Source organism: Molothrus ater, chromosome 1, assembly GCF_012460135.2.
Source record: "Molothrus ater isolate BHLD 08-10-18 breed brown headed cowbird chromosome 1, BPBGC_Mater_1.1, whole genome shotgun sequence".
Taxonomy (NCBI): domain Eukaryota; kingdom Metazoa; phylum Chordata; class Aves; order Passeriformes; family Icteridae; genus Molothrus; species Molothrus ater.
This window is the reverse complement of record NC_050478.2, coordinates 67,854,528-67,878,688: the sequence shown is the minus strand read 5'-3', so window position 1 is coordinate 67,878,688 and position 24,161 is coordinate 67,854,528. Positions and strand designations below refer to the sequence as shown.

The following is a 24,161-nucleotide window of genomic DNA, read 5'->3' as shown; positions in this document are numbered from 1 at the left end:
TGGTTGATACGCCTTGTATGAATTTTTAATCAGATATCACTTATCCTATATTAAAATTACTACTATAAACTCTTTATATGTAATATGTACTCATGGATCTAGAAGGCACCAAGTGGAAAGAGTGTGGGAACTTGAGTGCTGAATGATGTGAATTATAACTTGACAGCAACATGATGAAAAGGTAGAGGAGAAGAGCACAGGAGGATGGCTGAGGTATAGGAAGCCTTTTCCCAGGAAATATGGCATAAAAAGTTCACCCCTGGAAGGCTGTGAGGAAAAGAGCACTGGTGAAAGGGCCATATGAAAGGGGCTGCCTCAGCAGTCCTGAAGTAATTTTAAGTGAAAGGTTACAAGCAAAAAAGCCCCCTAAAAATTAGAAAACTTTTAGGAGTAGGCCAGTACAAACAATTGCACTGTGCAATATTTGGATAACCAGACCCCCTCTAAGCCTCATAAAAATTACATAAAAATAGTCAGTGGGATTTTGAGTATATCCTGCACTCCATGAACACACAGGGCTCCAAACTATCCCATTCATCTGGCACACAGAAATTGATGGGAAGGTCTGAGCTTTTATTTCCAAGTTTCATTGTTTGTATGATCTACCATAGGCAGGGAAGATTAAAGAATAAGGAAACACCTAAATTTAGAAAGAACAAAGGAGAGCTCAATAGATGAATGCAAGTAATTGCATCAGGTGCAAAAACACAATTAGTGACATTATAATTACTGAAATTAAATATCAATTTATGTGAGTATGCACTATAACACTTCTGACAGCCTCAAACAATGTATGATAGCAAATAGAAGTGGGATGACAGCTCCCTAATTTGTAAAGTAGAACCATAGAAGCCTTAAAGCTCACTTCAAGAATTTTATTCCGTAAGATACAAGGACAGGAAAGGTTTCAGTGCAAAGAGGATAAGTGACAATAAATGCCCAGTAAAACCATGCATACATCTGCAGCTATTAAGACACACAGCAGCTTTTCTAAAATACAAATGTAGTACATGAAGTAACAAACCCTGCAGCAGCACCATGGAAAACTTTGGTCTGAAGGAGAGAGTGGGAAGAAGAGAATTCCCTTTGGGATAAGAAACACCTCGCTTTAGATGCTGCAGGCATACAGGTTGCATGCTAATTGTGTCTGTGTCTTCCTCTAGTCCACAGGGAGGAACAAGTGTCACCAGAGACAATCCTTACCATAGAGATATCCATTCAGCATGCCAGTGGTGAGATAAATCCAGGTAATTTCTTTCCCTTACCAATTTTCATGAGAGAACTTTCCATCTCCTGGAGAATATTTTCTCCAGCATGTCTCTCCAAGGCTGGCCCTTTAAGTGTGTGAGAGCTCTGCAGCCACAAGGCAGACATTTTTTTCCCTTCAAAACAGCTTTACTTTCCTCTCCCACCTCCCCTCTTTCCTCCTGGTGTTTAGGTCCTGTTTGCTAGCAGGATGGCTTTTTTTTTTCACCCCGTTGCTAGGTTGGTAGCCTAGTTTTCCAAGGAAAGGAAGCTTATGAGATCACACTGTCTGTGCAAGTGCCAGTCGATCCCTCCTAAATAATTTTTGAGCCTGTGAACTGAGTATGATCAAACTTGACAGGGGATAGAAGTCTTAAAGGTTTGAGCTGCCTACAAGTGCTGTAGAAGTAGGCAGGCAGAGGAGAAGAAATGCTGGGAGTGCATCCACTGCAGAAATATTACTGCATTATTAGACACCAGAGAGTCCACATCGAAGACAGTCATTACCACCGAACTCCATGGGAGATACAATTTCACAGATTCAGCAGCTCACAAGATGACTTGATTAATATGAGCATGAGCAAAATGTTCTTCTCCCCTTCTTCTAGATCGCAAGGCTTCCAGTTGCAGAGCAGCAGGGGAGAGTGCAGAAATGACAGGCTGGTAGAGTGAATTCAGAGCTAATTGCTGCTCCTTCTCATGCCACTCCTCGTGTGGAACTCGACTTCCCTGTGACTCCAGTGCCCCTATTTGCATGATCTGGTTCACACAAAGGATGAAATTACATGGACTGAAGTCCTAAAGAGCAAGTCCTAAATTGCCTGTGGGCTCTGCTTAGGAGGGTGAAGCTGCCTCATAATGGGCCATGGTTTCTAAGGGCAGCTCCATGATGAAGCATCCAGCTCGTCCAGATCTGTGCTCCCGGCGCTGCTCGGCGTTGCAGTTGCTAACAGAGATCCATTTACCACGAGTGTGAGCTGGAACATGAGCTGAGGACCAGCAAAAGCTGTGAGCTGTGCCTGGTGCGTGGGCTGGCTCTCATTTGTTCCTGCTGTGGCTTTTCCTAGAAGTCAGGCGCCCCAGGACTGCCTGACTACTGAGCCTGAACAAAACCCTCGCAGTTCCTTGTTAACACTTGCTAGGGAGAAAAACAAGCTATTTGCACAGGTGGGATTCAAAGAGAAGTGGAAATCATTCGTCTTACAGAAAAAAAGAAATATGACCCACTAACCACAGCTGACATTAAAATAAAAACTGGGGAGTTGTGCAACTTTTTGTGTTCAGTGAAGTATTGATGTTTTCTTCTTCTCCTAAGCCTTCTAAGTATTGATGTGCCAGATATCTGATTTAGGTGGAGAGAGTGCAAATCACCAGCACCTAAAGAAAATGGAGGGAAGGTAATTAAATGAACTTCTGATGCACAGCAAAACAGGGGGCTTGTGAGCAGTGAGTGACAATGCTGAAAACGGACTGGGATTTTGCAAGCGGGACAGATATTGCAATCTGCCCTGGACAGTCCAGCCAAGGGCACAGGCTGAAATTCACAGCCTGGAATGCTGCAGCACAGCACCTGCATGAGGCTGGGCTGCTACAACCTTCTGTAAGATGAGGCTTCTTCAGAGGGGGACGGGAGCCACAACTCTCCTGCACCCAGGGCTGAATGTTTTCTGTTACATAACAGACCTGTGAAGCGACACGGGAGCATCCTTTACCTATTATTTGTTGCTGTCATTTCAATCCAGGCATTTTTCTTCTGATGAAAGCTAAAAGGTAAAATAATTTTTTTGTAATTAATAAAGCCTATCTCCTCATGTAGCATTTTTCACAAATCTCAAAGATCTGAAAGTGCTGTTCCATTTAATGGGCACTAGGAGTAAGGGTGAAGGAAATCAAGTGAAATGTCTTGGCAACAGAAAAAAAACAAGTATTGCATCATGGCTCTAGTAAAAGGGACAAGGGCACCTATTAAGCCTCAATAAACAGCAAAGCTTAGGACAATTTTCTGACATACTGGATCCTTCAATGAGGCAGTGTGAAACTAATGTGACCAATGTTCCATGCTAACAAAATATGTTCTGTATTTTTCATCTGACAACATAATTTAAGGATTTGTTAAAATATGGGAAACAAAATGAGGCAGCACCTTTACAGGAATCATTCCTTTGCAAAAGGCAGCTCGTGCCAGAGACTGGAAAATTGAAAGTGCCCCAGGAGAACAGAGGAAGGGATAAAACCTCTTACACTACCCAGTCAAAATAAAATATATTAAAAGAAGCATAAATACCAAACTGACCATTTACTGCAAAACTTCTTGCACTTAAGGTACTACAATTGTCAGAAGTGTTACTATTAGAAGTCCTGACAAAGAGAGACTATACTAGACACATGGTTTGACTCTTGAAGACGTGCATTTGGCAGAATTAGACCATGTGCATAGCTGTATCTGAAGGAAACTTACTGACAGCCACTGCAGCAAAACAGGTGTTTTAAGGGGATAAATCTGATAAAACAACTCCTATCACTATCAGTGATTATTTCTTTCTTGTGGTTACTAATGGTTTTTTTGGTTGGTTACTTGGTTTTTACTTTGGTTGACTGAGGTTCTGAGGTTTTCATTCGCTGCCTTGGGGAGCATCAGTTTGAATATCCAGTAGTTTCCAAAGTGTAAAGAAATTGGTGGTATTAAAGTGGTATTAAAGGATGCACTGCCCATCCACTCTTGAGGCTGCTTCCTGGCACAAAAAAAAGGTGCTCTGCAGATTTGATCTCTGATGCTTGAGAAATCTAGTAAGTTTTTCACAGTACTTAATAAATTGATATCCTGGACAAGAAATGTGAAGGTGCAAAGCACAATGCACACACAAAGCTCTTTGTACTTTGGTGGCATGAACCTGGAGTTCATATTGGAATAACATAAGGTAAAACTGAGCATTCAAAATCCTTACCTAGGCAGAATCCACATTGACTTCAGGGGATACATTTCCCAGAGAATGGCTGTGTAAAGAAGGTCAAGACTAGTTGTTGGTCCCCTGCAGCAATGTTGTTTCTCTGAAGAGACTTCCAGCACCTGTGATCAGGGATTTATTACTGCCGGTGAGTACCAGCAATCAGGTGTTGGTCAGTCTCACCTTGACCTTCAGGAGGCTGTTTCCATCTTTTCTTCATATCAGCTTTGGAGATAAGCAAACAAAGAAACAAAATAAAACAAACAGTACAGCCTAAAAAGCTAAGGCACAAGCCATAGGCTGGGTTTCTGAGAATTTGATCCATTTAAACCTATTTCTTCAGTACCTCCTGAAAGGCAAAGTCTGTGCCAGCACAGTCTGCCCATTTGTTAGCAAACCCATAGTTCAGGAGCATGGGGTTTTGAGCAAAATCTTCAAACACAGACCCACCATGGGGATTTGGGGGGAAAGGAACAGCCAGTAACTCACCAGTAATAGTGCTGTTGTCACTCTCCCACATCATCTCCAGTTTCTCTTCTCACTGGTAGAACTGGGCAGCAGAAGGTCCTTAGCCCAAAGCAAATGAAAGCCCTTTCCTGTACTACCATTGCAATGGGCCCTGGGTTGAAACTCTCCCTCAAGAGAAGCTCCAACCAGCTGGAAGCACATTTGCCAACAGTGCAATTGATCTTCAGCTGCCTTTAGCCTAAAGAAACTCTTTCAGACATCTAAAATCGCATCTGATTTCATAACAGACTCCTCTGCAATCCCCACCACTTTGCCTGCTCTCAACCCTTCCCAAAAAAACCCAAGACCTAAACCAAAAAAAGCCCACCCAAACCCACTTGTGATGAAGAATGAAGTGGCTCAGAAGAATAAGCTGATTCGACACCTCCTCCTGCAAGTCCTGCCAGCCAACTCCTGCAACAGCCTTGCTCTGCAGCACTCTGCAAGCAGGATCTGCAGCTAAGGCAGGGGAGAGGGAAGAGGTGGAGGAGGGAGGGGGGAAGGCACAGAGGCTGCTCACATAGAAAGCCAGGGCTATTCCTGCTACCCACCCTGGAGGCACCACTTCTGCATCAGGCGGGAGTATCAGAGGGAGAATCTGGCTTTCTGGATTTAACAAGCTCACTTTTCCTTTAATTGGGGCCCTCAGGCACTACTGTAGTCCACTTAATGGCACTAATCATTAATGAATCTGCTTGGTGAATAGAAAGGCTGAACTGTTCTCTCTCTCCTTAGGTTGTCAGCCCTTCTCACAGAACTTAGTGGGTTTCACTGGGCAGGACAGCAACTGCACAGATTTTAAAAGGACCCTGGAGAGGAAAGGGCTGGAAGTGCCACTGATCCATTCATCCCTGGATTGTGCAAATGAGCCAAGGACCATCAGTAACTGGCTGCTTCCTCTGAGATGTAGATAGAGGCACCAAAAAGTCCTGTCAGAAATGGATACTGCACCTTATTTCATACCATGCCTCCCTGCTCCCTCTACAAGCACCAACCAGTTTGCTCTCACTACCACTCAGATTTTTCCTCAGTTTTGTCTGTCCTGGCTAGAGCTTTTGCTCCCAGCACAGGCCCACTCCATCTCCCTGTTACAGCCTTTGAACAGATGGGAAAAGGTCTCTTTTTTTTTCTTTTTTTTTTTTTTCTTTGCCCTTAAAGCAAAAATAATTGACCGCCACCAGCTCAGCCCAGTGCCGGCAGGGTCTCGCCTGCGGTGTCGGAGGGCAGCCCGAGCCAGGCCAAGGTGCAGCTCTCCCTGCAGGGCTCAGCCAGGCTGCTAAAAGGGAGAGGCAGGGAGGCAGCAGGAGAGCAGCCGCAGGCCAAGCACGGGTGCATCCAGCGCTGCCGGGGAAGAAGGAGCCAGCGCTCTGCAGCCCTCCGGGGACTGAGGGGCTGCGGTTGCTCAGTCGGAGCTGGGAATAGGAATTAGGGCAGGCAGAGCCGCAATGGCTGCAACTCTTCCTGATTATCCAGCCAGCTAGAAATACACTGGCTTGTCTTTTGTTTCAGCTGCGGGTTTTTTCCCTGTTGATCTGCATTTATGTTTTGTTTTGTTGGGTGTTTTTTTTTTTTTTTTTCCTTTATGCATGCGTATGTGAGCATTTTCTTTTAAGCAGGAGAGATAATTTTACTGTGGTCACTGTCAAGGTTTAAACGCCCTTCTGTTGCGTTTTTCCCCTCTCCAGTTCACCAGCTCACGTTTGCCCGGGAGTTAAGAAGGGATGTTAGAGGCTTGAGCCTCTTCCAGCTCTTGCTACAGCAGCCGCTGCCTGGGGCAGCGGGACCAGCCTGGCAAGAGGCAGCCCAGCCTTTCCCGCAGCCTCTACAAACCCTACAGGTGCAAGGCGGCAGGAGGCAAGTCCAGTACACTCAGTCCTTTTCTGGGACTTGGCGGAGGGCTCGTGTTTCCTTGCCCACACAACATGGCAAGGCAGAGCAACCATCCATCCCTGCGGTGGAGAAAATTAAATACGTAAAATCAACCTTTGCGCTCAGGCTTCAGAAATGGCCCTTGAAAGGAGCAGAAAAGGGAACAACCAATGCCTGGCGCATTGGGGAGCTCTTATAAAATGAAAGGGCGGGAGGGAAGGGGGAGTTTGTTTGTTACTCGTGCTCCCCGAAAAAAGCCACGGAGCTGCCGGCGGGAAGAGCCTCGCTTGCCAGCGTGTCCAGGGGGAGCTGAGCCGGCGGGACCGGGCTTTGCTGCCCTCCCTGCCGCCTGTGCGGGAAATCCCGGGCTGCAATGCAGGCCAGTGCATCCCGGCTAGCTCGGCAGGCCTGTGCCCCGGGGATGAGCGCCCGACAATTATTAGCCCCAAACAGGAGGGTCCGGGAGGAGACAGAAGGGAGGAAAGGGGCCCGGGAGCGACCACCGGGCACCCTCCCCACCCGCTCCGCTGTTTTTCACTGGTTTGCCGCCGTTAATTATTCCCCTCAACGGAGGGTTAATTGGGGGATGTGCTAATTACGGAGAGATTATTCATTAGTAATTGAACTTCACACGAAGATAACGTGAGTCCGCTAATGAGCTGGAAATCGCCCCCTTATTCGGGCGTTTCAGCTTTCTTCTGTGGGGTGAGGGAAAGCTGGCAGGCTCCCTTCCGACGGACGGGCACCGTCCGGCAGCCGGGAAGGCGGGGGCGGCGGCGGGAGCGCCCCGAAGCCGAGCCGGGGGCGCCGGCAGAGGCGGGACCGGCGCCCGGGCACCCCGGGGCGGAGCGGGGCGCGCTGCCGGCCGCCGGCGGGGTCCCCGGGGCCCAGCCGGGACAGACAGCAAGCTGCGGAGCCCCTGGCATCCCAGCAAGGGCTTCCTCTCCCCTCTCTCCTCGGCATCTGGCATTTCGTGCTACAGGAAACCGTAACAGCAGTGCCTGACCTCATGAATACAGAGATGTGCACAGAAAAATCAATTTAGGTCTAGATCCTCTGTGGGGAGGGAAAATAACCCGAACCATTTAAACAAAGCTCTGCTCTCCAGGGTCTTCCTTTTTCTTTGGTGGTGGTGGGGATTGAATCTAGAGGGAGGCCAATGTAAAACGAAATTGAAGCAGACCTGTGTCTGCCGAAGCGAGGCTGAGCTCTACAAAGCCCCCCCAACACACGCATAATGTATTTTATCATTAAAAAATCAACATTGCTTCCAGTGGTAAAGGCGCCTGACTCCAGTTCCCGAGCACATTCGTTGCTGGGATTCAATCCGTTTGGGAAATGCAGATTGGCTTGCGACCCACTGTTTGATTTATGAACTGTTACATTTGTTATTGCTTACACATTACATTGCGGACCTTGGGAAAGGAGGGAGCAGGGAGAGGGGGCGAAGGAGAGACTCTGCCACCCTACACATTGGCAAAGGACAGCTATCGCACAGGCGACGGCTCCCCGGCGGAATAAATCACTTCGCACCAACTCGTGGTCCCTACCTCCCCATCTCCCACTCGCCCACCCACCCACCCCCGATCGCCAGCTGGGCTCTCCTCTTAAAAGTAAAAAGGACGTGTTCACTATTTGATGTGTATTTCTTTATAAAGGCATCAGGCGTCTATAAATAGCCGAGGTTAGAGCAGCTTCTGCTGCGAAATCAATACCCCGTCCCCCCTTCCCCTTGCTCCTTCGGCTGAGCTGCCTTATTAATTATGAAAGGGCTCCTCTGCGCCCCGGCTCCGGCTCCGCAGCCTCCTCCCCCTTAATGGTGGTGCTGCCTTCCCTCCCTCCCTCGGCCGGGGCTGGGCAGCGCTCCGCGCCCGCGGGAGATCCGCGCCGCCGCCCCCGGCCGGCCCGGAACGCGGGGGTGCTGCGCTTCCCGGCTTCGGGGGCAGGAGGAGGAGGAGGAGGAGGGTGGGAGGATTTACAGCATTTTTATAAGGAGCAAAAGAAGGGGGAAAATAAAAAGAGAGAAAAAAAAAAAAAAAAAAGAGAGAGAGAAAGGCTTCGACTAAACGATTGAGGCACCCTGTCCTTGTTTGAACTGAAATTGCCGTGTTCGTCAAGGGATGGGTTCAAGATTTAGACTTCCTTGCCTTAAAAGCCCTGTCCTTTCCAAGATACTCTAGGTATATTTTATAAAAAGGACGACACCCTCATTTCAAACAATAATTTTTATTTTATACTTCTGTCTATACTTTGTAGCAAATCTTTTTTTGTTATTTTTTGCTGAATTGACTTTATAATAAACTTTTGTTTAAATTACATTTTTCTTCTCTTTTAAAATCAAGGCTCTTTTTTTTTTCAAAATCATTTTGCTGTTGTTATATTTTTTCCCTTTAGGTTTACATTTAAGCCCCCTTTTTGTGATCTCTACGGTTGGATATTCAGGTATTTTACTGTTATGTGTAACATCTAAAACAAAGAGGAGGAAAAAATTAAAGGCAGTGAATTCGGAAAGATGCCTTCGAACAGCAAGTAAAGATAAACTCTCAGAGATGTTAGCAGCATTCCTTCATTCCTCCGGGCATTTAGATACGTCTTTCTTTCTCTTGCTCCTTCTTTCCTTAGCTGTTCGTTTCCCTCTCTTTCTCTCCCTCTCTCGCTCTCTTTTCCCCTTGAGGAAAAATGTTCTTTTTTATAGATTTTTAATTTTTTTTTTTCCAGTGGAATGACCAAAAAAAACAAGCGACTGTGGAGGAAAGATGAGAGATTGTGAATTATTCACCATATGCTTCACACGTGGACATCTACCTTGGATTTCTCGCCAGTGCCTTTTCCTGTCTGCGGTTTTTGTTCTCGCCTCGCACACTGCCACATTTTTAGCGGAGCCCGTGGCTCGCCGGGAGGTACCCGGCCGGTTACAGCCTTAGCAGTGGGTGGCCCAGAGCCGTTCCTGAGATTGCGTTTGCACAACGAGGGCTCGAGTTAGTTTCTTTATATTTTTTCTCTATTTTTGATTCGAAGCGATAGTAAAGCTGAGGTCCGATTTGGGCTGCGCGCTGCTGCCTGTTTGGTAAGATTTGGCAAATAAAACACAAAAAAAAAAAAAAAAAAGAGGAAAAAAAAAAAAGGGAGAACGCTTCCACAGTCCTACATGGGTGTTTCACCATCATCAGCCACCATCACCACCATCATCATCATCATCAACCACAGAAAAGCACAACGTCCCCAAAGCAACGGATGGACACTTCCTCTATAGATCCAGCACATGGAGAGGGTGTGGGTGTGAGTGTGCTCCTCGCCCCCTAGAAAGGCAGCCAGGTCACTAGGGCGGCCCACAGAGCCGCCAGCAGCAGGGGCAAGGCCGGCGGCAGCAGGGACGGCGCCGCGCCGCTGCCGCCTCCGCACAGTTCAAATAAGCTGCCTTGGAAATCGAGGTTTTTGGATTCCCGTCTCAATTTCTCCCAGAGGTCTGTCGCTCCTTCCTGGCAATCGGTGAGCGCTGTGAGGGTGCAGGCGTGGAAATCATCCCAGTACCTGCAGGAAGGGAGAGCAGCCGGCGTCAGAACAGGCAGGCACCCACCTTCCCGGGGAGGGGGCCCGCCCCTCGGGCCCGCCGCCCCCTCCTCCCGCGGCGGAGCCAGCCGGGCATGCCTGGAAGGGAGGCTGGGCCGGCGGGGAGGAGCCGCTGGATGAGGATTCGGGGTCCCCCCATCCCCAACCCCGCCTTCGGCACCAGCCCTGTCAGGGTGCTGCAAAATCTCTCTGCCGGGTCCCTGGCGGAGGGGTCTCTGCCTGACGGGAGGAGGGGACCTGTCCCCCCCGGCTGCCAGAGCCAGCCCAGGGGCCCGCGGGCTCGTCCGGGGGTTTCTCGTCACCGGTGGGAGCGGGCTGGGGAGATGGGGGTGGGAAAGGCACCCTCTCGGGTGCGGCGGGCAGAAACCCTCGGGGGGGATTCCCCGGGGCGGGGAAAGACCCTTACTGCGGGAAAAGCTCAAGGAGGAAGAGAAGGAGAAGCAGGAAGGGTAGGAGAAGGAAGAAGGAGCATCTTCCGCTTCTGGGCGCCTCGCAACGACCCGCAGCAGGGCAGCGGGAGCGACCCCTGATCCGTGGCCAGGGATCTAAAGCCAGGGAAGAGATTCCATTTCCTAGGATAATTTCCAGCTATTCGCACAAATTTTCCTTTTTTTTTTTTTTTTTTTTTTTTTTTTTTTTCCCCTATTCCTTTCTCACGGGGACTGGACCGGCGTTTGTCGCCGGGGCAGGCACCCGTCGTCCCATGGACCGCATAGGGAGGGTACTGGAGGATCTTTCCTCTCCATGTCTGAGTTACCGAAAATCACCCCGAATCTGCCTTCTATTTCCCCCATCCCTCAAGGCAGACGTCTGCGAAACTAGGTCTTGATTTTCTTTCTTCTCTTTTTTTTTTTTTTCCCAAAGTAGTCCTGCTGCCTCTAATTTATGAGCACTCTAAGCTGGTTGTAGACTCCCAATGTTTGCTACATTTGTAATAAATAATGAGATACTGAGAAGCCAGAGTCTGAGAGTGTGCCTCTCCTGCAGTATTTCTGCTGTAATTGCATCTCCCAAAGGAAAATTAAATCTTTCACCATCTTCTTTCAATACACATCCCAGCACAGGGTGAAGGCAATCGGATGGTGGGAGGTGGTCAGGAAAAGGGTCTTTCTTGGAAAAGAGTTATTTTTAGAGATCAGGATCACATCTGGTCTGGCACTCGAGGGTACAAGATACCAAATCAGAACGCTGCTGCCCACGGGTATTTATTTCTGTTGCAGGACACAAAGTAAACCGCAGCCCAGCATTTACAGAGAGGTGCCAGCCTTTTTAGGTGTTTGACTCAGAAATACCTAGGTAGAGAGAGAGGAGTGTTACAGAGTCTCTTCACACTTCTTTTTCCTTTCCTTTCCTTTCCTTTCCTTTCCTTTCCTTTCCTTTCCTTTCCTTTCCTTTCCTTTCCTTTCCTTTCCTTTCCTTTCCTTTCCTTTCCTTTCCTTTCCTTTCCTTTCCTTTCCTTTCCTTTCCTTTCCTTTCCTTTCCTTTCCTTTCCTTTCCTTTCCTTTCCTTTCCTTTCCTTTCCTTTCCTTTCCTCTTCCCATTTCATGTCTTTTGTTTCCTGATTTTTGCGGAGCAAAATAAAACCCCACAACTATTCCAAACTTGTTTATGTCTCAAGATACTCAAGATACTTCTCGTTTCTAAAGATTACTCTTTTTTCTTTTTTTTTTCTTTTTTTTTTTTTTTTTTTTTTTTTACGGGGGATTTTGCACCGAGAAACAGGCAAAACACCCTGTGTTGCAACCGCTCTTTTCTTCTTTCTTTCTTTTTTTTTTTTTTTTTTTTTTTTTTTTTTTTTTTTTTTTTGTGTGTGTGTGTATATGTGGTTTGGGTTTGGGGTTTTTTTGTTTTGTTGTTTTGTGGCGGCTTTTTCCTTTTTCCTCCCAGACATTTCGAAAATGTTCGTGTTTTCCTCTCTGTGCGGGACACGATTTTGCGAGGCGAGCTCTTTTTCTCCTCTTAATATTTTTGTTGCTGTTGTTGTTGTTATTGCTTTTGTCATTATTATTACTATTATTACAATTATTATTTTACTCTCCTTTATCGTTGCCCTTTCCTTCTTGTGCCCTCTGTGCCAGGAGCAGGGCGAAACTGGGGGCAAATGGGTTTTCCCGGGGCCATGGAGGTGGCAGAAGACAGCTGGCGCTGGGACGGCCGCCTCCCTGCCGCTGGGCGATTCATATCGTGACAGGGCTCTTCCCTTTTTAATTACGTTTTGTTTTCCGAGGAGCAGCCTCCCCAGCTCCGGCTGTGCCCGGCCAGAGTGGGCAGCCTCGCCTCGGCCTCGGGGGGAGCCCGGAGCCCGGCGGTGAGCGTGTCCCACAGGCAGCAACAAGGAAAGGGATAAGGATGCCCGGGCAGCTAATGTCAGCACCCCAGAGCAGATCGGGGGAAGGGAAAGAATATGAAAGAGGAGCTAAGTAGGGAAAAGAAAAAAAAAAAAAAACCAAAACAAAAAAACAAACAACCAAGAAAACAAACCAGAAAATAAAACACCTCAGATTCACGGAGGCAAAAAAAGAGAAAAAAAAAAAGACGTTGTAAAAATTCCCGCCAGACTTCGCTGCTCCCCAAGCCCGGCCTGTCCCCGTGGCAGTGAGCTTGGAGGGACCCTGGAGCGGAGATCCCAACCCCAAAGCGTAACCCCCGCGTTGCTTGCGGTCCTTCCCTCCTTCCCGCCACCATCCAGCCTCGCCCGCCTCGCCCAGCCCCGGGTGACCCCCATTCTCCCCCCGCGACCCGAAGAAGAGAGGAAAGACCTACGCGCAGATCGTTTGCAGATTTCTCTTGTCGTCCAGGTCCTGCGGGTAGTTGGCCATGTTATCGCCCAGCCGCAGCAAACAATCCGAGAAGCCCCTAAAGACCGCATCGCACCGCCCCGCCGCTCTCACCGCCTGCACCAGGTACGCTGCGGGGGCAGGGGCACAGGTCAGCGCCGCCGCCCCCGGCCCCGCTCGCCTCTGCCCTTCTCCTCCCCCGCCCGCCCCCAGCCCTTGCTAAAAGCGCGACCTGGGGCAGCAGAGGGGCGCTGGGACCGAGCCGGGCTCGCCATCGGCCGCTCGAGGAGGTGAGCCAGGGGCTCTTCGCCCTTTTCTTTTTTAGTACCGGAGGGTTCGGTGTCTGTGGATTAGCGACGTTGCTTTCATTAATTTTTTTTCCTTTTTTTTTCCCTCCATTTTTTTCTCTAAGGGGAGAGGAGGAGGGGAGGTGAAGATGCGCTGCCTGCTTCTCCCCGGACTTGATCCTTTGTTAGAAAATTCCTCCTGGAAGCAGCAGGAGCGTTTCTCCGTACAAACGCAGGCGCACGCACACGCACACGCTCCCTATTGCCCAGGTCGCTGGGCAAACACCGTGCAAGGCGCAGCGGGAAAAAAATTAAATTAAAAATAGTAATAATTAAAAAAAAAATCACTAGAAAGAGCTGCGCCTTGCGCCTATCGCCTCTATCTCTGCGACAGAGACACTCAAAGAAGGGACCGCGACATCACTTAGCCAGCGGCGGGGGTGCCGACCCGGCCGTGCCTGTGCTTGGGGCGGCAGGGCGGGACCGGGCCGGGGTGAGCCCCGCTCCCCCAAACCTGCCGGGCAGCCCAGGCATCCCCCGGGATGGCTCTGGCCAAGGGCATTCGCTTCAGCACAACAGGAACCAACACAAGAACAGCCGCCTGCAACCGCGGGAAGAAAATGAGTTACGGGCTCCTCCTGCGTGCCCCGAGAGGACACGGCACGGGATGGGACATGGGACCCGCGGCAGGCCTGTGCCCCCCCGCGGCATCCCGCACACGGGGTACCCGGGCACGGCGAGGCGCTGGCTGCCCGCCGCTCTCCTGCCCGTGGCGGGAGCTGGGGACGCTGCGGTGTCCCCGGGCCTGGGGAATGTCGCTGCGGCCAGCGGGGGCGGGAAGGGGCTTCCCCCGTCCCTTGAGGAGGAGCCCCTTGCCGCCCACACCGTCGGTCGTCGGGAGGGGACACCGCCCGCGCCGTGTCCCCAGGGAATGGCTGTGACACCCCACGGGGGGTGTGTGTGTGTTTCCTTGCCGGGTACGGGTTACAAGCTAAATGGCTGACTCCAAAAGAGACTGTTTCAACCCAAATCCTCCTCTTGCCGTTTGATTCATCACTAACATGACTTGGTGGCCACTCCCCTCTACACACACACACGCACACCAGCACCAGCCGCCACCTCAAACCCCCAGCAGGCTCCAGACATTGGCTACGATAGGGAAAAAAAAAAAAAAAAGCCAGGCAAACAAATAGAGAAGAACCGAAGACCATCCCGATGGTAAAACCATGTCCTATAAAACCCGCGCCATCTCTCTCCCAGCAGCTACAGCCGAGGGGGAGTTGCCACGAATTTCTGCAAAAAAAGTGTCGGGCTGAGCTAAAAATCCGGGGTTCGGAGAGGAGCCCTGCCCCAGGTTGGGGCCGGGGGACGGGGGGGTGGCGGGGGTCACCTTTGGGACCAGTGGTGAGCCAAGCATCCCTCACCCCCGAGGGACAGCCTGGCCCTGTCTGCCCGTGCCGCTGCCTCCGCACGGGGTATCCCCGGTTCTAAGCTGCCCCAAACCCCGCCAATAAATTAAAAAAAATTATGAAAGGAAGGGGGGAAAAAAAGGAAAAAAGCAAAAGCGGATAGACACGGTTCCTGTCTGGTTCAGAGACAACGGGATTTCTCATGAACTAGGTCGCTTGTGCCTTGCCGTTGCCACGACCTTCCAGAGCCCGCACCCATCCAAAGACAGCAGTGTGCAGCAATGTGCAATGCAGCAGGACCGCAGGAGCCCTCCGTGACGGACCGGGCCCCCTCCCGAAACACATTCCCCGTTCTCCCAGTCCTGCGACTGGTCTATCCCTCCTGTCCCTTCCGCAGAGACTTAGCCCACCCCAGCCCCCAGCTCGGTCATCTCCCAAAATGTCAGCGATTTCGGACAGCTCCAATCTCCTATGCTTAAATCCCAAATAAATAAATAAATAAATAAATAAATAAATAAATAAATAAATAAATCCCCCCGCCCGCGGCCCCCCCCCCCCTTTTTTTTTTCTTTTTTTTTTTTTTTTTTTAAGTCCCGGTGCATAGACATTTTGGGAACGAGCCGAGCATCCATTTCACACGAGCCTTTACCGGGGACGGGGCAAAGCCAGTGGCCCTTCGCAAACCCCACACCGGCAAACAGAAGCTGATTCCGGGGGTGGGGAGGTGTGGAGGAGGTGGGGGGAAGGTTACCCTAAATACCGAAGGAGGAGCAGAGAGGAGAAGAGCCCTCCACGAGCTTCAAAGCTGTCCCCTTTCAGGGCACCGCAAAGCCACCGCACCGCCACCATCCCCACGGTGTGCAGCAGTATTTGGGGGTAACTTTCCAAACGACTGCTCATGCTCATGCCAGCCCGGGAACGGCATTTCCCAGCGACTCTAGCTGCCTTTTGAAATTTGAAATAAAATCCATCCTCGGCTGAACCAAATAAACACAACAGAAAGAAAATCTTCCTCCTCCTCCAAATGAATGAACGAACACACAAACAAAAATTGCAAGGATTGAAATTAAGGATAACATCCAAATAAAGCCTTTCCCCTTCTTTCTGTGACAGTACAAAAACTGGCCTTGTGAAGTGTTCAGCCTTATTTAAAATGGAATTGTAATACGAATGTAGGGGTTTGCATCATTTAACCACATTTCCCAGAGGTTAACATTTCATTTCGCTGCACTATTTCTTCTCTCCCCCCCCCCCGCCCATTAGATGAATAAATATTCAAGGGTTTTTTTGCCTCCCTTTCTAATTCTCCCCTCCTTTTAATTTTTTTCCCTCTTCTTTCTTTGTTACCCATAAAATTCTGCAGAGGTTTTCTGGAGAGGAGTGTGACCGATCAAAAGGATCTCTAAATAGCAATGCCGAGCTTTTTTTTAAATTGTATCAGAATTCCTTTGCAGGAAAATATTTTCAAAGGGCTCTTCACACCTGACAGTCTAGATAATAAAAGACGTGCTTTAATCCCCCTTTCATTTAAACCTTATTTTGGATCATGCTCGGGAATCTACATATCCAGTAGTAATCTTTAAAATTTGCCTATGTAGGACCAAGGTGGTCATTAACTTGGAGATTGTTTAATGTCCGTAACTAAAAAAAAATCTCATGAAAGAAACGTATAAAATGAACCCGAGAGCAAACCAACAAAAGCAACCAGCGAAACCCCAAGATATTGAACAAAACCGGCAACAAGCACACAAAATACACACCGGCATGGAAAGAAACCTGGTCTATTTTAAGTAACAGCATATATAGAATTTTTTTGGACCTGCTCGATTTTTGACAGGTCTTCTCCAAACACAAAATTAACGACTGGGCGGTGGGACTCCGCGATTTTTAAAAGTAATTTTTATTTGTTTAATCACTGCATTCGAGTTGATTATTTCCTTTAATTTAGTGATGGGTTTTCTTTGGTTTCAAGATGCTCTACAAATGGGAAAACGTTCTGATTCCCAAAGGGAAACCTTCGCTTGTCCCCCTGATTTTCTGCAAAAAAACTTTCCAGCTAGATCTCTCGCAAGACATTTTGTGCCCGTTCTAATTTATCTGTCCCCCGGGGAGAGGAGGAAAATTTCTTAGCACCGGAGCCACCAAACTGTAAGTGGAAGGGAACGAAGGGAACATCCGAAACCCAGATACAAACGCAACCGTTCGTGGCGACCGAGAGAAAAGGAGGGAAAAGAGGGAAGAAGAGGCGGAGGGAAAATAAAAAGCGAAGTATGAGTGAGCATGCACCGCTTTAGGAAAACGAAAACCAAAAGTGGTTTACGAGAAATCAGAAAGCGTCTCCCTTTCCTGCGGGCTCCCCTGCCTTGACAGCGTGCCGGAACGCGAAGCTGCCGCCGCGAAGGGAGCGCGGGGAGCGGAGAGCGGGGTCCCGCACCGACCGCGCGGGTTATCCCGGCGCTCCGCTCCTGCATGCATCAGCCGGGCTGGGGCGCGCACAACTTGACACGGAATTTGGCAGTCCACTTACCTATCTGTACAGCAAGGATCAGAGAAATATAACTGCCGTTCAACTTAAGTCCCATCCTACATTTAGTAAAACCATTTGCGGCTGCAGATCTTTAAATAGTTACTTTGGAGAACGTGGGGGAAAGCTGAAAAATAGACATTGCCAACAAGTTCCGAGCAGCGGAGGACTTTGCAGACAAGGGGGGGAGACAAGAGGAGAAGGAGAGGAAGAGGGAGGCAGCGGGAGAGGGCGAGGAAGGCTGGCTGGGAATGGTTCGCTCCATTAGGAGGGGGCGGAGGAAGTACAGCCTCACGCCCACCACCGGCCCTGACGTGGGGGGATGACACCGGCCGGGTTTTTTTCCCCTATTCTTATTTTTTTTTTTTTATAAATGTGCACCTTGGAAGAGGAGCGCCATTTATAGGCATCACAGGCTGGATTTACGCGCTCTCCCCGTGTCCCCCCGCCCCATAAATCGCCGAGAAACTCCCCCCCCCCGCTCCCCGCGTTCCTCCGGCCCCGTGTGGTGGCGATGGGGGCGGCAGCCGGGACCGTCCCCCCGGGGCGGGAGCGCTGCGGGGGCGGGAGGGGACACACAGACACACAGGCACAGACACACAGACACGCACACGGAGGAGCCGCCCCCCGGGGGTGGGGATAGCACGGCAGAGCCCCCCCGCCCCCGGGGCCGCCCCGTCGGGGCTGGCCGGGCCGGCCCCCGCGCTGCGCAGCGTGCAGGGGACAGGGACGCGCGGGGGTCCCCTCCCCCTGCCCGCCCCTCCCCCACCATGACGTCACCCTCGGGCTGAGGTTTGGGGGGAGCGGGGAAGGAGGGGGGCTGGTCTCTCCCGGCCTTTTCGCTGGTGCTCGATCCCGGCGGCGGCGGCAGCCTGGCGGTGGCACCGCAGAGGGTGGCGTGGCCAACGGGGTCACGCGTGGGACAGCCCGGGGATCGCGGTGGGGCTGCCCCGCGGCGGGGACCGTGGCACCCAGCCATGGCACCCCATCCTCTGGGGTGTGATGGGGCTGCGTGCAGGGTGTGGGGCTCCCGAGGCTCCGGTGAGCCCTGCCGGGGATAAGGCTCCTTCTGGGCTACTCCGTCACCCGGGCACCTTCCCGGGACCGTCCGCAAGGCCATCCCCTCCAGCAGCACGAGAAGAACCCCAAGGTGCCAGCACGGGCTTCTCCCAGCGCAAAGTAATCAGACAAAACCCCCTGCAGCCTTCTCCCGTGGCTCTCGCACTGCACAGTTTTCCCCCTGCCCAGCTCAGCCCTGACCCTCATCACCCATCGCCAGGAGCCAGAGGAGGGCTCGTAGGAGTGAAAGATACTGTTGGCTCCCATTCCTCCCAGTTGCCCCCAGTTTGCAGTCCCAGCGTGCTGCCTGTGCTGCAGGGTCCCTCTCTTTTACAAACCACTCGTGCCAATATTCAGACCTGAATGACAGAGAGACAGCAGCTGCCAGGCCGGGTAGCCACGGCTCCCATGGGCTGCAAATGCAGCCAGCCGACAAGGAGAGGGATTGCAGGGGGTTAAATGACAGTGCAGCTAAGAGTAAAGAAACTCGAGGGCAAGAGGGAAAGCTTCCTTGCTGAGAGCTCCATTCACAAAATAGGGCTGGTGAATGCCACTGCCTCTTTAGGTCTCCCTAATGTGTGCAGTGGCAGCCTGCATGGGCATCCCCTCAAAGCCACCATGAGCCCCCAAGCTCTGTTTCTCCAGCTCAAAGGCAAGGGTAATTTTGGGTAACTATGCCAGCCATCAGCCTGGCCCTGCAGATGAAAAACGCTGGCTTGCCACCTCTGTGCCTTCCCATAACTTCCTTTAGATCCACCTTTTCTTCCTATTTATAGATTTCCACTATGGACAGAGAGAAGAATTAGAGGACAGAGCTGGCTGAAAACTAATCAGAGGAATTAAAAAAAAAAAAAAAGGGCTCATTTTCAGTCAGCTCTCAGAGCCAGCTCAGCATGTGGGCACATGGTAGTGAATGAATGAAGTGCAAGGCACAGGCCAGGGGCTGTGTCCCCTGGCAGCTTGCCCTTCCATTCACTCCACCATAAAGCTGTAGCCCACAGTAGGGTTGTCCTTTACACCCTCCTGAAGACATTGGCAATGTCAAGGAGGCGAAGGCTAAGCTCTGCAATATGCACAAAATTCTCCTTCAAAGTAGGAAAAGTTTTGAGTTTAAGATGAAGCTGAGGCAAAACACTTTTACCCAGGTCTTTGCTGCTGTGGTGATGAGGGATTTTATAACGCATAAGAGAGATTGAAGCAGTTATCAAAATGTGGAGCCCTGTCCTTTTACCCAGAGGGATGGGTTTGATAGCCCAAAAGACCTTTTATTTCTCACAGTTGGTGCATTATCAGCATAAAAAAGGAAGAGGATGAAAGGAGTGTTGGTTGAGGTACATGGGCATAAACATTGGACTTTTCAGGTCTTGGCAGCTTGGCCATTTATGGCTGTGTTTGCTGCTTAGAAGGACAAGACACCTTTGCAGGAGCACCAGATTGTGGAGGCTGCAGCCAGAGGAATTTTTCATTTTACTTCTCTGCCCTACTGATAACTGTATTGGTTTATTGGTTTATTATTTCTTATAGATTTATAAACATATCTGCTAGGGTTTTGAATGTTCCTCTTTTTTCTCAAGGCAGACAAGCTATAGCTTCAGGTTAAAGGCTGGGCTGGCTCCAAGAAGCTTGGATTGAATATTACACTCTGCAAATCTGCTTTGGAATTAACTTTGGAGCAGTTTCCAATACACAATCAGGAAGAGTTTAATATCTGGCTTTTGATATGTCTATCACTGCCGAAATGACTGTAGCCTCTGGCAATCTGGCCACAAGTCTCATAAGAACAGGCATTTCTAGGGGATTTCTGGCCAAGCAACAACAAAAAGAGATCTCACAGCTTGAGGCATCAATTACAGAGGAGAAAAGGGTCTGGCCAAATTCCTCTAAATGTTCTTGACTTTTGTGGCAGTCCAGATCTGTCTGAAATTCAAGCCTGACTCCAGTCTTACCACCTTCCCTGCCCCAGGAAGGGGCCCACTGCACTATAGATTCTGAACAAAAGCCAGCAGTTTCTGCCCATCTCAAATAGCAGCACTCTCAGCTCTATTGGAGCCGGGCAGCAGGATGGAGTGGGGACAGTTGTTTATCAGACTGTCCTTTTTTTTCTTTATTTTCCCCCCAAGCTGGTATTGGAAGGTGTCATGTTTTAGAAGGTGCTTGAATATCAGCCTGCCTCCAAGAGACATCAGTCTGTGCTTAAGGAGAGGAACGTCTGACGGTGCCCTGCTCAGTTCCTGTCAGGACACTTTGCTCATCAGCACGATTTTGCCCTTGTTTTTAAGAAAAAGCTCTCCACGCTGGCAGCAGCAGCAGCAGCAGCAGCAGCAGCAGCAGGCTCATGCTCCACTTGTGAGGGTTGGCTGCCATGTCCTGCCGTGGTGGAGGCAGAGGGACAGAGCCCAGGGCTGCTGGCCAGATAAAGCAGTGCCAGGGATAGCGATGGGCACGGCGTGGGCGGCTCCGTGCGCGCCGGGGGCTGCGGGGATGTTTGGGTGGGCAGCCCTGCCCTGCTGCTGCTGCCAGGCACGGAGCAGTGTGCTGGGCAGATGATTTAATTCCAGCCTAGCTCCACCGAAATTATCTACCACAAGGGGACCCACCACGTTTAGAGGATATGTATTCTCATTTAGTTTTTGGCTGGCTTACTGTCATGGCTGAAACTCAAAAGAGGCAGCCGGCTCAAGGTAACAGAGAGATGCTTTCCCCAGCAAAGCTGTCTGTATCCCCACAAATTCTTTTTCCCTTCATCCCCTTTTTAAAATGCAAAATATCTCTTCAAACAGCTCACACCATGGGCTTTTTATTTCATGTTTTCAGGCTAGTAATAGGGATAAAAATGAAATCTTTGGTGCTGTCAGTCAGAGACTGATTTATTCTAAGCGTCGTCTCAGGTTGAAGGGGAGGGTCCAGCGATCACGGTGATATTTAAAAAGTCCCTCCCATGGGTGTTGAGCAATGCATTCGCTGTTAGCTCATCCTGCAGTAACACTGCCTCTACCAGGAGGTGACCGCTTGCTTTCTCTCTCCCTCGCGGTCAGCCAGAGACCTGGCCCTGGAGAAGCTGATGAAACAGGAACCAGTGGCTTGTGCTCCGCACCCTCCTGCCTCGAGGGTCTCCTGAGAAGCAGGGATGGGCTGAGTGCCAGCTTCACAGTCCTGCAGAGGTGGCTGTCCTTGCTCCTGCTGTGGGTCCCAGTCCTCAGCTGCTGCCTTCCCTAGAGCAAAGTGGCCAGCCAGAAAAACACATGCAAATATCAAACCCAGCTGATAAACGAATACCTGTTCAAAGTATGATCCTCCAAGATTATATTTAAGCAGAAAAATGATGAGAACACACTAAAAATGTGACAGGTAGGATTAAAGAAATACCTTTTGCTAACAGCTGGAATTCTAAAGGTTTTTTGGGTGATCTTGTTCATTAGACACCTGGCTTCATTACTGGCTGGACGTGCCTGGCTTTAGCTAAGCATAAAAAATTAAAGTTACATGCCAGAATCTGCCCTGCATCGCTCTAGAAATTAGTACTTAAAAGGCACTTATCATTCACCAGGAAAAATCATTGTCATTTCATGCTTGTGAAAATATATTTCTGAAATGTAAACTGTTGCTCTGGTTTCAAATACAAAATCGGGAAAGAAAAAGTATATGGCTGACATTATTGTTTGATACCAAATCTTTTAAAAAATGAAAAATGCTGGTTAAGGTATTTTTTAACCTATTTGAAACATTAAAAAATGATCTGATATAAACTTAGAAAGTGATTAGAATCATGGAAACCTCAGGCCCAGCTTCTGTGATTTTCAAAGGGGAATACCAGAATGCCAGGCTCCTCTATGCTCATTTGAAAAGCTCAGTCTCTGTGTTCATTCTTCAGTACTTTCTTTCTTTTAAAAAGCAGCCTTCAAAAACCAAGGCATCACTTGACCATGATCAGCTTGTGCCAGCCAATCCAGTAAGGGAAGTGCTATCTGTTACAGAAAGAGCAGTGTTTGCATTTAGCTGCACTCCTCTGGGATGTATTTTTAGGAGGGTGCCTGTGCATGCACTCCAAGTGCTGCTCATGAGCGTGACCCCTTTCCATGGGATGGTGGCACTGGCTCTGCTGCCGAGCCCAGGCGAGCTGAGGGGAGGCATGCTGAGGAGCCAGATGGAGTTCACACCCACTACAATTATGTTTGCAACACATGATTTGCTTAAGGTGCCTGTGGATGTTTCAAAAGAGTGGGGTGGCTTCACTAAAGCAGTCTCAGAAGAAAAGCAGTATCAGCTCCTGGCATCTTTACCACTGAAATTTTCCTTCAAGAAGCAGAAGCCTAAAGCCAGTCTTTGGGGTTTTTTCACATTGATGGCACATGTAGTGAACTTTTGATTATAGGCCTACAGGGGAGTATATAGACTTGGAAAATGGCTATGTAAAGCCTTGTATGGGTGGATTTCCTGGCATCCAGAATTCCTATTGTCACAGAACACAGAACCATAGGACAACTCAGGTTGGAAAGGACCTCAAGAGATCATCTGGTCCAACCTTGGATGGAAAAGGGAATCTAGATGGGATTATCTAGCACCTTGTCCAGTCGTGTCTTAGGAACCTCCAATGCTGGGGCGTCCATCCTATCCTTTTGGAGGTTGTTCCAGTGGCTGTTTCCTTATGGTGAAATCCACACCACATGTGGAATCCGAAGGTTTGTGGTGAGCTGTAGGTAATGTGCCAGAGCTGCTGTTCACTCTCTGACATCCTTAACAGATACCTTGGCCCAGATACTTGTCATCCTGAGTGCCTGGTAATAACCTTGAGTGTAGTCTCATGGCATTAAGATAATTCAGCTTCTCTGGTTGCAAATGCCAATAACCAAATTCTGGATCTTGGTTCAGAACCAAACTTCAATTCTGGAGTAAACAGTGCCATTGTCAGAACAAAATCTGGGAGCATAAAGCCTATATCCTCAGTATGTATCAATAACTAGTATTAAAATTTGCTGACACGTGAACATTTCCTGCTTCCATGGACATTGGCAGCACAACTTCTATTGACCACAGTGAGATGGGATGTGCCTCAGTGGGGTGATATTCTGATCCACGTGTTTCTGCCATTGATTTATAGAGTATCTACTGCCACAGCAGCTATTAACCTTCCGTTACAGTAGGACTTCAATAACTGAAATACCACTCTGAGTTTTCTTTGTAACAGTCAATATGATTTGTTCTAGAAAAAAAACCCATAAATACATATTTAAAGAACCAACCTTATCAGATTTCCAGCTTTCATAGGAAGATACTGCTTCAAGATTTTTCTTCATCAGTCCTTAGTCATGAAAACCAAAATTTCTGGGGAACTTGGGGCTTTAGGGAGCAGGAAACCAATGTGTTAATTAATTGTGGGCTGATGAGAACATTGCTAGGACAGATGTTCAGCCACTCACACGGGCATTGCAAGAACTCCAAGTGAGATCTCACTTTCCTAGGAAGGATGAAATCTGGGAAGAAGAATGTATACAAAGATGAAAAGGGCTCTGTGACAAGGAAACACATTTTAGGTCTGTACATTCATCAGCAGTCTGATTTGCAAAGATGCTGAGAACAGGCAACATCACCCTTCTCTACTATTAGCTTCAGGAACCCATTTATGACACTGGAAACTGGGAAAGGTCAGAGATAAGTCCTGTGAATCTGAGTAGAAAGCTTCTTCCTGATGTGAACTGCAAAGTGATTTCACAAAGGCATGACTTGAGCAGAGAAGCACACATTCATTAAAGAACATCCTTCTTCAGCAGCTGCATTTGGGCCACATTTGTTTCGTGCATGCCCCAGTTGGCACAATTAGCTCAAATATCACTGTCATGTGTCAGCGCCATGCAGGTGATTGCAGCTGGAAAAGTCAAGAGAAGTTCCAGGCTGCTGTTTGTAGCTGCTTAAGAGCACCAGGCAGCCAGGAGCCTCCTTGAGGACTTGTCTTGCTCCTGAGCATGATCTAG

The 24,161-nt window shown here is 49.3% G+C and overlaps 1 protein-coding gene across 7 annotated transcripts; it reads right to left on the bottom strand.

The window, feature by feature from the left end:
* Window positions 1–854: 854 nt before the first annotated feature.
* NRN1 (neuritin 1) lies at window positions 855–17,718 on the bottom strand. 7 transcript variants are annotated; one of them, XR_008508238.1, is made up of 7 exons: window positions 16,930–17,104; window positions 13,146–13,256; window positions 12,900–13,044; window positions 9,372–10,097; window positions 4,191–4,312; window positions 2,958–3,008; window positions 855–2,622 (listed from the first exon to the last, which is right to left on the bottom strand). XR_008508238.1 is itself a non-coding variant. In XM_054514039.1 (4 exons), exons 1-4 carry the CDS (start codon window positions 17,078–17,080, stop codon window positions 9,866–9,868), a joined length of 639 nt encoding a protein of 212 aa, XP_054370014.1. In that variant the 5' UTR covers window positions 17,081–17,104; the 3' UTR covers window positions 8,777–9,865. The 7 variants fall into 7 exon arrangements, 3 of the variants coding, with proteins under 3 accessions (XP_054370014.1, XP_036255379.1, XP_036255362.1); XR_008508239.1 differs by having other exon boundaries at window positions 855–2,383; XR_008508237.1 differs by having other exon boundaries at window positions 855–3,008.
* Between the last annotated feature and the right edge of the window lie 6,443 nt (window positions 17,719–24,161).